The 13501-nt window shown below is 40.3% G+C and overlaps 1 protein-coding gene across 1 annotated transcript in view; it reads left to right on the plus strand.

Annotated features, from left to right (window-relative positions):
• Positions 1-13501, plus strand: part of DCBLD2 (discoidin, CUB and LCCL domain containing 2) — a 39041-nt gene that overhangs the window by 11570 nt on the left and 13970 nt on the right. The window contains exons 2-7 of the mRNA XM_068160665.1: positions 5273-5500; positions 9664-9801; positions 10941-10992; positions 12160-12232; positions 12480-12613; positions 13362-13402. Of these exons, the coding sequence (XP_068016766.1) occupies positions 5273-5500; positions 9664-9801; positions 10941-10992; positions 12160-12232; positions 12480-12613; positions 13362-13402 (666 nt within the window). The remainder of the gene's footprint in view (positions 1-5272; positions 5501-9663; positions 9802-10940; positions 10993-12159; positions 12233-12479; positions 12614-13361; positions 13403-13501) is intronic.

A 13501-nucleotide genomic window follows, 5' to 3' on the forward strand; every position in this document is an offset into this window, starting at 1 on the left:
CGGGACACATGGTATTCAATGCACATCTGCAGGGCTTGCAGGAAACGTCAGTGCTGTGTGTACGTGCAAGTGAGCTGGTGCTTCTCTGAAGGGATCTATTGGAATGGATTCCCCAGGGAAGCTGTGGATGTCTCATTCCTGGAGGTGTTTAACACCGGGCTGGATGAGGCTTTGAGCAACCTGGTCTAGTGGAAGGTGTTATTGCCACCCCATGGCAGTGGGGTTGAAACTAGTTGATCTTTAAGGTCCCTTCCATCTCTAGCCATTCTGTGATTCTATTCTGCAGATACAGTAGGTCTGTTGAGTGGCAGAAGGCTGCAAGACAGTAAGAGACCTGTTCAGCTGTGTACTGCCAGCAGAAGTTACCAGCCCTTTCAGGAACAACTGACTTAGACATTGACATCTGTCTCTTTTATGTGTTTTCAGATACTCCACTCTAACACACACAAAAGAACAAAGTTATGTAGCACTTAACTTCCAAATGAGGTAGCCAATACTCCTGTATGTGTGGCTGTCATGCAGAGAATTGTACTTTCTCTTCTCCTTGTAGAATTTCCTGAGGATTGCAGATTTGTCTCCTGATACAGGATGTCTTGAGAGCTGATGGGTGTCATTTGTACAGCTTTGTCAAAAATGATAAAACACCACTTAAATAGAGAGGCTCAAAAACTACCCTTTTGTAGTACCAATCAATTCAGGGTTCATTTTCCTGCAAGTTTGACTGGAAGTGTGATTTCTAGAAATTTCCAAATAGCTCCTGAGTGCTGCTGCTGCCCTTGGCAGACATGCAGCAGTCATCTTTAAAGTCTTCAGGTACAACGTGTCTGTTCATGGTATGCTATCACTAACAAAGTTAGATCTAAAGTGTCCAGTCAGGATGAGCTCCTTTTAAAAGCTGGCATCCCTGTGAAGTCAGTGGCCTCAGTGACATTTTGCAGCTTCAGAAAATGAAGCCCTCAAATGTATCTGGAACGTGATCTCTACATGGATTTATGACCCAGTACCAGTGGAGGTCATGGAGCATGACAGTCCACTCTGTAATTCTGAGGAGCTCTTGGGGCTGGCATCCCAAGATTACTGCTGCATTCTTCCAGTTAAACTGGTGAGGTGGCACATACCATCTTCCTTCACCCTTCCCGCTTCTGATGAACAGGCAGCAGGCTGTTCTTTCTTGGAGAGTTATCCAAGATAGTTTGTAGTATTGTGTAATCAGTTGCCAAACTGGCTTGAGGCAGCAATAAAGGGGAAAGGACCAGGAAGGTGGTGGAGTCCCTGTCTGGGATGTGTTCAAGAAACTTGTGGACGTAGCATTTCAGGATATGGGTTAATGGCCATGGTAATGTTGGGCTGATGGTTGGACTTGATGATCATAGTGGTCTTTTCCAATCAACACAATTCTATGATAATGGTAAGGTAATACTGCACATGCAGTTCAGCACAAGGTTTTTTCCTTGTAATTCCTTTCTAGTATGGTTTGGGAGCAGGTTCTTTAATATGGGTACTTCAGAGGTGTATTTTCCCTTGTGTGTTTTCAAGAAAGCCTGCAGCAAAAGAGAGACTGGAGAATCACATTTCCATTACAGTGTGTGAGACAGAGTAGAAGGCTTTTCCTTCTAGCCACTGGAAGTAAGACTGATTGTTCCAAGCTACCAGAGGATACTTGACATTTCTTACTGGTGTGCCATTGAAAGAAAAGTCTCAATATCTTTTTAAAACAGTACATTTTTTCACCTAAATGTGCAAGAGTGTTTCTGGAGTTCTGCTTTTATCATCAGAAAGGTGTGTCTTGGTCACTGTGCAAGTGCAGTGCTGGTGGTGTTTCCTGCTTGAGAGAGCTGAACAGCAAACTAGTGAAGAGGATGATTTAAAGGAATATTGGACAGGATCTTTTCTGCTTTTAATTGGAGAAATTTATAGTTTAAGTACCTATGTTTTGTACAGAGTGTTTGGGTAGTTTGGGTCTCCTTTGTCTTTGGATTCCATCAGCATAGCTCTGAGATGCAGAAATGTGGGGAAGAATCACAGATACCGAATTATGTGCATTATTGCACATAATATATTGGTTGTAAGACACCGCATTTGTGTGGTTACTGCATTATAGTAACAGGCCTATTGAAATGAGGAGGAGACTGGATGGGGTGCTTGGTTGCATGGTTTAGTTGATTAGGTGGTGTTGGGTGATACGCTGGACACGATGATCTTGAAGGTCTCTTCCAATCTGGTGTGGTGTGGTCTATTCCTATTCTTACTCCTATTCTTACTCCTATTCCTATTCTACCTGCCAAGTAGTCTAGATCACATAAGCATTTTTACATTGTTCTTAGTGCATTTTAAGGACAGTGTCTGCCTGCCATGGTTGCGTGTTCAAAAATCCACTGTCTAAGTGTATCTGCTTAGTGTTACTCACCTGCAAATGAGTAAATAGTTGTTTGCTCCTGACACAGGATAGGACAAGCACAGAACTGATTACCTGGCTCCTCAGGTTTATTTAGGATATAATCTAAAACTGAGTGCTGCTTATTTTGAAAACTCATTTTCTGTGTTTGAAGTACTTGCTACAAGTATCACCATGAGTAAAGACCTAGTATGTATTTGTTGGCTTTATTGCTCTTTATGTATGAAGTTCCACATATATTGTAATGTGTGTGAGCACTTGCTTGTGAAAAGCCAGGTCCCTAGAAAAGGAATCGGTGTTTCTTGACTGTGAAGGATATTGTGCCAAATAAAGAATCTGACATTTAAATGTTTTCTAATAAACCAAAGCCATACAGGTTTTGAATGATAAATCTTTCACTTGCTCTTAGGTTTTTTAATGTGCCTTTGGAAAAAAGCCAGGATTAAAACGATCCAGAAAACATACGGTTTAGATTACCTCTCCTTGTAACATTGGACAATTGTGTCTCATGTATTAGAACAACAGTAATTTAGGAAAGTAATTTAGCAGCTGTCACCCAAATGGAAATAGTATCTGTCATGGCATGAAACAAAGTGCTTTAAAGCAAGTAGCTAAAATACGATGAAGGAAAACAGCTAACCAACCCCTTTACAAATACAGCTTTGGATTTTACTGAAGACACTCCAGTTGCCTTTTCCAAAGAAGATGCACCATTCTAATAGCTAAATCCTTTAATCATGTTAATAGCTAAAGAACTCAGTGCTGTAAGATTTTGGTTGTTTAAGAGTTATTTTAAGTGATAAAAAAAAGGAGTCAAAACAGATGAATAATTGATAACAGAAATTTCCTGTCTTTCAAAACCCACCTGGACACTGCTGTGCAACTTCACCTCAGCACATGATCCTGCACTGGGAGAGGGTGAGGGGGTAAAGGTACCTCTGGAGATCCCTTCCAACCCCTGTTACTCTGTGACTGTGGTTCAAGAATACTAGCCAGAAGGAGCAGTGCAGTTTGCATGTTTGTGATTCTGTGTATACCAGCAACACTTTTCAGAGCATGCAGCTCTCTGTCAGTGCGCTCAGATCACAGAGTTAGGTGCTTTTGTAAACAGATTACTCATAGTTTCTTTTTCCCACGTTACTTAAGTGCATTGGACTTAGTTTTCCATTTTGCATTAAATATGTTTGACAATTTTGAAGTTCAAGTTAAAATTCTTAGATATGTGTACAATTCCTGTCCTTACAGCTTACCTTACCTTTGCCTTTGTAGTAGAGGGCCTACACATCAGGGTGTGTGATATGAACACTTTCAGACTGACACAGCTGTCAAAAAACATCGCTCAATACAACATTGATCACTGTATATTTCTAGAGAGTGAAATTCTGATGTAATGTTAAGTTTGTTGTAACCACTTGGTAGGAGCTGTATACACAGGCATGGATTTTGAAGAGTAAAAGGCACCTACAGGTAAAAAATTTATTTGGAGCAGTGCTGAAGACATTTTCTAGCAACATATCTAATCTGATTTTTGTCTTTGATACTTTGCTTCCATTACTTTTTCAAGAAAGGTCGCGATTGCTTTTGGGGTAATATGCACAGACCTCTCCCAAAAGACCTCTGGACTTTCTACTGTCAAAACCTGAAAATGATAATGCTGTTCTTGGCCTACTGATTTCCTGGGTCCAAATTAAATAAACTGCCTGTTTAGTCTCAGTGCTAACAAAAACCAAGGAGGTGGTGGAGTCACCATCATTGGGGGTGTTCAGGAGGAGACTTGATGGGGTGCTTGGTGCCATGGTTAGTTGTTTAGGTGGGTTGGATTGGTTGATGGGTTGGATGCGATGATCTTGAAGGTCTCTTCCAACCTGGTTTGGTTTATTCTAAATATTCTAAATAAAATAAGTCAGAGGTGTTTGGAGGCTTCTTTTCTGGGCTTTGCATTATTGCTTGTGTTAATTTTGCTGGATGTGTTCTTGTGCTTAGGAATATTTTGTTTTGTGTTGCTACAGTAATTTAGGAAGAGCCAGTGATGGTAGGTGTTATATAAAGAATATTCTTAGTTCCACAACAACACAGAAATTCTAACAGTCTTTGTGCTGCATGCTGGGGGATACTTGTGTCTAGCAGTGGAGTAATGGATTTATCAGTTGGCTTTTCATAATTTGATTCTGAGATCACACAGTTTGTGCTAATTTTTCCACCTGTGAAGTCTTTTTCAGTATTCTTACTGCTGTTTAGTAATACTCAGATGTTAGGGGGAGAACTCCAGGTTAATTTTGTTGCACAAATCTAGAAAACCTGAGCATAATCTCTGAAGAACTGTAAGATCTAATTACAGCATTGAAATTGTGGTACAGTAGGAAACGATGCACTCACAGCTTGGTGATGCTCACACCTGGCAGTTATTTACAGTGGAGGATTTGCTGTCTGTTATTTTTCCATTTCTGTTTAATTGTGTTGTGGATACAACAATTGTGTTGGAAAGCTGATGTGCTCTTGTTTTATTGCTGGGGTTTTCCATCCTTTTTATGACGTTTTCTTTTGTCTCTAGGTGTGGAGGAAACATGAACTAGCAGGGACACTGCCCTTCTTTGCAGTGTTATAGTTTCTATGGAGTAATTTTTACCTTCTTAACGCATTTGCAGCAGCTCTCTGGCCACCTATGTTTAGAGAAGCTAAACTTGAGGCAACATTACTTGAATGCTGTTTTCCCACAGCCCCTGTTTCATGTTGTTTTGCCTTGGAGTTTTCTTGCAGCATGATTAGTGTAGATAAAAAAAACCCAGCAAATCTTACAGCACTGCTATAAAACAGGATAACTAAATCACTATTGATGCTTTGAATGCATGTAGCTGATCAATTTTTGTTCTTTTGTAGGTGATGGATGTGGACACACGATTTTGGGCCCTGAAAGTGGAACTCTTGCTTCAATAAATTACCCCCAGACCTCTCCCAATAGCACAGTCTGTGAATGGGAAATCCGTGTAAAGCCTGGGCAGCGAATTCAGCTCAAGTTTGGTGACTTTGATATTGATGACTCCGATTCCTGCCATTCCAGTTACTTAAGAGTTCACAATGGGATTGGCCCCACCAGGACCGAGATAGGTAGGAACCTTTTCTAGCTGTGTTTGAAAGCTGTTTTGTGTAGAATTTGGATATGCTGTTGGCACTTTGGTTACTTTTAATTTTCTCCTTGTTCAGCTGTGCTGAGCATAGAGTAACTAATAGGCATGTGGTGTTAAATAAGTTACTTACTTATAGCCCTGGAAAACAATTATAACTTAGTTGGATATTGGGGTAGAGTAAGACCTTGCCTGAATACATCACACACTGCTTTGTACAGTATGGATAGGGTCTTCAGTAAAGTGATGAAGAAAGTGTGCATTATTTACAGGGATCTCAAATAAGGGAAAGAAAGGAATTGTTGTACTTCTGTAATCAGAGTTTATGTTTTCCTAGAAATGTCAGAATATCCTTAATGTAATTATTCTTAAGTCATTCTGTGTCCTGTTACTAAAGTATATCTAAATGTCTTTCTTCATGAGACAATTTCTATATCCTAAAAACGAGCTGAGAAAAATTATGAGCACTAATGATAGCTGTGCTTCCTACATTTTGTTTGTGTGTACAGCAGGTCCCAAGTGCAACACAGATCCTGTAATAATCTTTGATTCTTCAGGTTCTCAAAAGGAAATTCCACTGCAACAGTTTTTTTTCTCAGACCTTTACCAGTAGCTTGCAAAGTTCTTGTAAGCAGTGGAGAGGAAATTGCAAAGCTATGAGGATCTTAATTAAAAAACCCAAAGGAAAAAACCCCACAAACAACAAGAGAAACCCCACAACCAAAACACAGATATCTTGTCTGAAATGCCTTTTCTTTGTATATGGAATGAGCCTGAGTTGTTCATCTTGGCGCCATTAATGGCTGTCAGGCTTCAAAAGTTACGCATTTAAGCTATCTCCTATCTTCTGCTAATGTCCACAGTTTAGGTCTTGCTCTTTTCAGAGGGCAAATATAAGTCAATGACTATAGGGCAGGGTTTTTGTAGGTAGCAGTGTGACATCTCCATCAAGGTGTATGCAGGGCTATGTTCCAGAAAACTCAAAATGACTTGTTCTTCCTTCATAAGATCGGTCGTTTTGTGGAGATTGATTGTCTTTTCTTTCCTAAAGTTTTAATCTGGAGAGAGATAGGGAAAGAGATTTACTTTAGCAAGATAGTTTTTGTGCAACTCAAATGCCAACCCCACTAAACTGAGGTTTTGCAAAGAGGCTAGTGGAATGTTAGCTGCCTTAACCCTCCCTTCCAACTGTTACCTAGGTAAGTATGTGTGAAAATAAGTATGTGCTTCCAGCTGCTGAGCCAGAGTTGGTCCAAAATAGGAGATGGTGAAGTCCTTAAATGGCCAGGAATGTCCAGTTCTGATAAGTCTATTATTCACTTTTACAAGTGACTTAATGGCTTCAAGTACATTTTCTACTTCATGTGTTTCTCTTGACTTTCAGCTGTTCACAGCTGGTGTAGTAGCTCAGTGTAGCATGTGTTGTTCAATAAATTAAATCACAGAGGAAACAGTGATGCTAACAGTGGCAGATACAGGTAATGCAGATTCGTGAGTGTTCCTGTTTGAAGCAACAAATGCTGGAGAGATTGAACAGTGACCTGGATTTGTTTGGAAGAAAGCTGCATTTATCTCTAAGTTTTTCCATTCAAGACTACTGACATGGTCTAACACTTCAAATACTTGTATCACATACAGTCTGAAGCCCAGTGATATCCTTAACCCCATATGACTCAAAATATGGCTGATTAGATTAAAAATTGAGTTGTTAGTGGGCTACTTCATTCATAAACAGGTGTCTAAAGAAGCTTTTAAGGACTAGTTCTCATTCCAAGCCTTCTTAATGTTTATCATTAAATCAAAAGAAGATTGAAATCCTTAGTGTTACGTTTGTCTCCAGTTTAAGTGAGATCTAGGTGTCCCCTGCATTGGATTTCATTCACTGTGTGTCTGCAGTCAGATGTACTTACTTAATACATACAATGCAAGCCCAGGTCTGTAGGAGCAGAGAACATGAGCTACTGTGGGAATTCCCTCTCCTGCTGTCATACTGCTACAGAAAAGCACTTGGGGTCTGTCAGTGCGTAAGTACAGACAAAATCTGCACGTACCATTGGAAGAAGAGTCACAGCAGGCATGGTTTGTTCATCTCTAGTATCTGCTGTTTTGAAAAGTTTGCTAAAAGTCTGGAGAGAGGCCAGGGAAGAGTTAGAAAAATTATTTATAGTCTCAGAAGTATGTCTTGCCATGAATCTTGAGGTGCATCAGGCTACAGTTTGTTGAAGGCTCCATCTCCATGGTGCAAGCAGCACTGCGTAATTTACCCAAGCTAGATTTAAATGCCTTTCCCTGTGTGCTTGCCCAAAACGGAAGATAAATGGTGTTATGAGGACAGGCTGACCTACCCTGAGAGGAGTCTCATGCTGGCCAGTGGTGTAACAAGATCCAGTGGCTGAAAACAAAACTTGAAAAAAGTAGGAAAAGTTGGGAAAATGATGCAGTCCACCAGAATGAGTGCAGTTAATCAGAGAAATATGACTTGCAGCAAAATGCAGGGTCGGTGTCGAGCCTTGGTAACAGGGAACTTGCTTCTTTGTACCTCCTCCTGATAACCAGTTTAAGTAGTGACCTTAGATAATATTGTACATTTCATTAACATCTTGAGGAGTCTCCTTTGAGGTTTGTTTGGGGGTTTGTTTTGTTTGTTTTTCTCTTCCTTTGTGTGTGTATGTGTGTAAAATACCCTCACTTTGTTCAAAAACCAGCTCAATAAATGACATGTAGAAAGCTTTGTGCTGTACTGAAAGCTTTGTACTGTACTGAAAGCTTTGTGCTGTACTGAAAGCTTTGTGCTGTACTGAAAGCTTTGTGCTGTACTGAAAGCTTTGTTTTGTATTGTATTTATTAAGAACTACTCCCATGGGGTAGTGTTACTTCACTCCTAGTATTGTACTTTGCCTTTAGCTGGCTTTCTTTGCTGTTTTACTAATCAGGAAAGTAAATGCTGGTAAGGTGAAGCATAGGCAGTGTCAGATGCTACTGTTGATTAGCCACTGTGATTTATCCTCTGCAGAATCTTAAATAGGATTGTAGATGGTTCACAATACTGAATGATCAAGGGGGCCTGTAGAACAGAAGGTTTTTGTTTTCTTAATAGGTTAATAAACTGATTAGTATTTTATTAAAGGTTCTAGTTAGTAGGACTGGAGAATTCCATATTGATTTGTGTCTATTTAACAGCTATTATCAGGTGATAGAATGAGAGGAAATGGCCTCAGACTGCACCAGGAGGGGTTTATATTGGGTATTATGAAAGATTTCTTTCCCGAAGAGTGGTCAGGCATTGGAAACAAGCTGCACAGGGAGGTGGTGGAGGCCCTGGAGGTGTTCAAAAAATGCGTAGGCATGGCACTTTGGGACATAGTTGAATGGCCATGGTGGTCTTAGGTTGAAGGTTGGATTTAATGATCTTAGAGGTCTTTTCCAACTGAACAATTCTACGATTGTGTGATTTCTCCAGGCAATATCATTTGATAGTAATTCTAGGACTTGACAGGGTGGATATTGTCAATATCTGCAGACTCCAGCATCTCAGTTAAAAATGCATTATTTGGTCTTTTTGGATGGCAAGAGAAGTACTCAGATACAGAACTGCTGTTAGGTTTTATAGGTGCAGCAAACCAGATAGTGAATTGATGTGCAGTTTCGACCAGTGGTGCTCACACGTGGTTGGACATCAGTGCTGAGTGTAGGGAAGTGTGCCTTGTCCAAAATTAAGAAAAGTAGTTGACAGAAGCCAGGAAGGAATCAGCAAGGAAGAAATGCTCCAAGAGCTGAGGGAAGAGAAGGGCTTTTTTCTCATTTGCTTCTGGAGATGGTTCTTGTTGCCCTAACTTGATCCTTTTCCTTGCCAGATTTCTCATGGTCTTTGAGGAACTGGCTAGAGGTGGCTGGGATAAGCTCATACTTATTCACAAGTGTTAAGGGTATGAGAGACTCTCACATGTGGGCAGTGACAATGAATGTGGTACCCATATTCTGCCATTCACTTTAAATGGACACTGACTACGTTGTTTGCTCTCATGCACGTGTATTTGGTTTTGAGTTTATGCCAGAAGTCATGTGAGCTTGCACTGCAAGTGAGTTAAGATGCTTACTACATATGTTGGTTTTGGTCCATGTCTGTTCTCCCCTTTCTCCCTATAGGAAAATACTGTGGGTTTGGCTTTCAGATGGATGGTTTAATTACTTCAAAAAGTCATGAAGTCACAGTGCAGTTCATGAGTGGAATGCACACTTCTGGCCGTGGATTTCTTGCAGCTTATTCAACCACCGACAAATCAGGTATTTGTAGTTGTTAGGTGATTTCCCTGTGCTGGGAAAGTTAGAACTGTCTAGTCAAAATACAGAGCTAGTTCCTTCCTTCCCATGCTCTCACAAATGAGCTTCTAAAAATGAAGACTTAACAGTCTTCCTGATACTTCTGTGTAGGAAATTGGACTGTTGGTTTGCATAAGTTATGGTAGTTTTAATGAACTGATAGCAAAGCTGACCTTGGATAGCAGAGGGAGAATCACAGTTATCTGTTACAAATGAAAGAGCTGCTCCAGCTGCAGGACAAAATGCATGTTTTCAGATAGTAGCCAAGGCAGTAGTTAAGTTTTCTCATCAAACTGTAGGTCTTATACAGACCAACCTCCTGGAAAGTTTCATTTCAGTAGCATCTCTTTAGTCATATAATCTTCTTAGTACTTTTTTGTGTCTTTGCCACTTCTTGGGTTTTTTTTTGTGGTTTTGGTTATTCTAGCCTCTAAATGAAGTGTTGCTGTATTTGTTTTGCCACTCCTTGCACTCACTGTAAAGGTGAGATGGCCCACAAGGAAATGAAGGATTGCCAGCAACGACTTCACAAGGCAAAATGCTTGAGAAAACCATTTCTAGAAGTAATTCTTATAGGAGCAGATAACAAGTTCTAACTTTTATTTTTATCAGTGCTTTTCTCTCTCTGTTTTGGAGCAATTTTCTCTCTGTATTTTGGAGGAGGCAGGAACGTGAAATTTGAGGTATCAGTCATGGGTACCAGTAACACCGCACTCTCCTATTTGTTCCCTGTGCTGCCTGGTTTCAGTGCTGTTGAAGGTCTGTTAAATGCTGCAAACACAGGCCTAGGTAGCTAGACTATTGATTTGATTTTGTAATCTCTGAATTATTTTAGGTTCTCTGAAGTACAGCTACAAATTAAAAGGAAGCTGCAGAGAAAAGGCATTTCGGTAGTGTTTTTCCTCTTGCCTATGTCACATTCTCAGTGGATTTTCCACTTAGACAAATTATCAAGGTTCTACTGTAATAACAAATCTGCTGCAAGGAAATTTAGTAAGAATGTGGTTTTGGTTAAGCCACAGATGTGTGTTTGTGTGACCTTTAAGAAGCATACTCAGTCTTGTTCTTTATCATCCTCCTGACCTGGCGTTTGTTCTTTGCAGACCTTATTACCTGTTTAGAAAATGCAAGCCACTTTTCTGAGCCAGAATTCAAGTAAGTCTGATTTTACCTCCTTCCCCCCAGTCTCTTTCATGATGTAACTTTATAGTTTCTAAATCACTGTTACTTATACCTGATGCAGCTTGAAAAGTGGCAGTCCAGAGAACTTAAGAAACAAACTAATTACAGTCAGAGATGAAAAATTCAGATATTTGCACTCCTTCCTCTCCCATTTTTGTTATTTCCATACAGTACAGAGTAGAACCTCGTTAATTTGCACTAATCCATAAGAGCTAATAGCTCATTCCCATAACAGGATTGCTTTTGTAAACACATCACAGCAGGCATACACCTCAAATACTGAAATCTCTGTGACAGTTACCTAAGGAGCACTAAAGTACAAAATGTGTTACAAATTACAAACCTGTTTTACACTTTCATATGTATTAATGAGGTTCTTTGGAGACATAAGATGCTGTACCTTCTGGTGGGGGAAACACATGGCACAGCATCACAGAATGGTGGGGGTTGGTAGGGGCCTGGGGATCATCAAGTCCAACCCCACTGCTAGTTCACCTAGGAACATGTCCAGCTGGGTTTTGAACTGTCCGGAGGAGATTCCATAACCTCTCTGGGCAGCCTGTTCCAGTGCCCCAGCACCCTCACAGGAAAAAAGTTTTCCCTTGTGTTTCATTGATGAATTTTCTGTGTTCCAGTTTGTGTTTGTTGCCCCTCATCATGTCACTGGGCACCACTGCAAAGAGTCTGTCCCCATCCTCTTGATGCTTTAAGTATTCATAAGCATTGATCAGATTCCCTCTCAGCCTTCTCTTCTCTAGGCCCCTGGTCTCATAAACTTTCCTTAGAGGACGGTGTATAAAATTTATTAAACTGGTACTGACTGACTTTCCATTGACAGAAGCCATGCAGTATTTATATCATAACATGCTGGCTTTGTTAGTTTATTGTATTGTGACTGGCATTGTACTTTCAGTTGATAGTTAAAGAGCCCAACTATTTCAAATGTCTGTTCTGTTGTGTGCTCCTCTTCCTATGTTTTTTTTCAGCCTGATTTGATAGGCCTTCAGTTAGGATGCCTCCTTAAGTAGTGCTACTTCAATGGTAATAGAGTATTGTAAATGAAAAACATAGTGACTTTTATAATATTAGAAGAGGTGTAGTTGAATGAGTATCTTGATTTGGCATTTCATTCTCTTCCAGCAAGTATTGTCCAGCTGGATGTGTGATTCCTTTTGCTGATATTTCAGGCACTATTCCCCATGGATACAGAGATGTAAGTAAAAATACATTCCACTGGGTGAGGATGCAGTAAAATGTGAGACCTTCTGTTGGTGTTTTTCTAGATTCCAAAATAAACCAAAGAGGAGTGGTTCCTAGCCAACAAGAGATAACAGTTAAATAAGAATGGCCCCTTAATGTAGTAATAACAAAGACTACAACTGGGCAATGTGGCATATAAAATACTTGTTTAATTTATTTACCATGTAGTATTATGTTTTTCTTTTTCACCCCTCTCCAAGTCATCATCCCTTTGTATGGCTGGTATTCACGCAGGCGTCGTGTCAAATACGCTGGGCGGCCAAATTAATGTTGTAATCAGCAAGGGCATTCCGTACTATGAAGGCTCCCTGGCTAACAATGTCACCTCAAAAGTGTAAGTGTACTTCTGATGGTCCTGCCTGTAGCACCTTAGATCTTGGTATTGTGTCATTGTGGGATTGAATTCAGGTAGTGGAGCTGCATGTTAATGGACGAGTTCCCCTCTGTAAGTTCTCACAGTGTTCTTTTGCTGCGGTGTGATTGTTTTACCAGATATTCTTAACTGCTGCACCATAAAGATTAATTTCCTAAATTCCACAAGGAGGTTTTATCCTTCAGAATGCATGAACATAAATTTCTAATGGTCCATGTAAAAGCAATAATTCTATGGCAACTTGGCAGGGTGCTGGGCTATCTCATTTATACTGTTACCTAGAAAGCTTGGACCAGATGATCCTTGATGTCCCTTCCAACCTGGAATTCTGTTATAACCTTTTAGCTGCAGGGAAAAGAGTGTAACTTGGCATTTTACCTCTGGAGTCCCAGGAATGAAAGAATCAGAGGAGATTAATTATTGTCATTACAATTAGCTTAATTTGAAAGGGAAGCATTTTAATGAAGGTTTGCTTTTTGCTGGGCAGATGTTTGAAAGCTTGTAGCTTGGATAGCATCTAAAGGTGAATGCACTGGAAGTGCTGCAGTTTGGTGACAGGGAAGGTGACTTTAACAGTGAGGTACTGGTTTAGGTGTATGTGCACAGGTTTCAGTGGCAAGCAGTCAGACAAGAAAATGCAAACAGAGACAGTTTGTATCAATTTTCCTCACTGACTACAGCACAAAACCTCATCTGCTGTTCTCCACAGGGGACCGCTATCGCCAAGTCTCTTCACGTTCAAGACTAGCGGTAAGCGTTATCACGTGGGTCATACATTTAGGGATGCAGTGATGTATCAAGGGGTTCTTGCTGATCTGCAGGAGGGGATTCTTTCAGGGTATGTAGCAA

Source organism: Melanerpes formicivorus, unplaced genomic scaffold (assembly GCF_026170545.1).
Source record: "Melanerpes formicivorus ecotype bairdi unplaced genomic scaffold, bMelFor1.0.p_v2 SCAF_51, whole genome shotgun sequence".
In the NCBI taxonomy this organism is placed as follows: domain Eukaryota; kingdom Metazoa; phylum Chordata; class Aves; order Piciformes; family Picidae; genus Melanerpes; species Melanerpes formicivorus.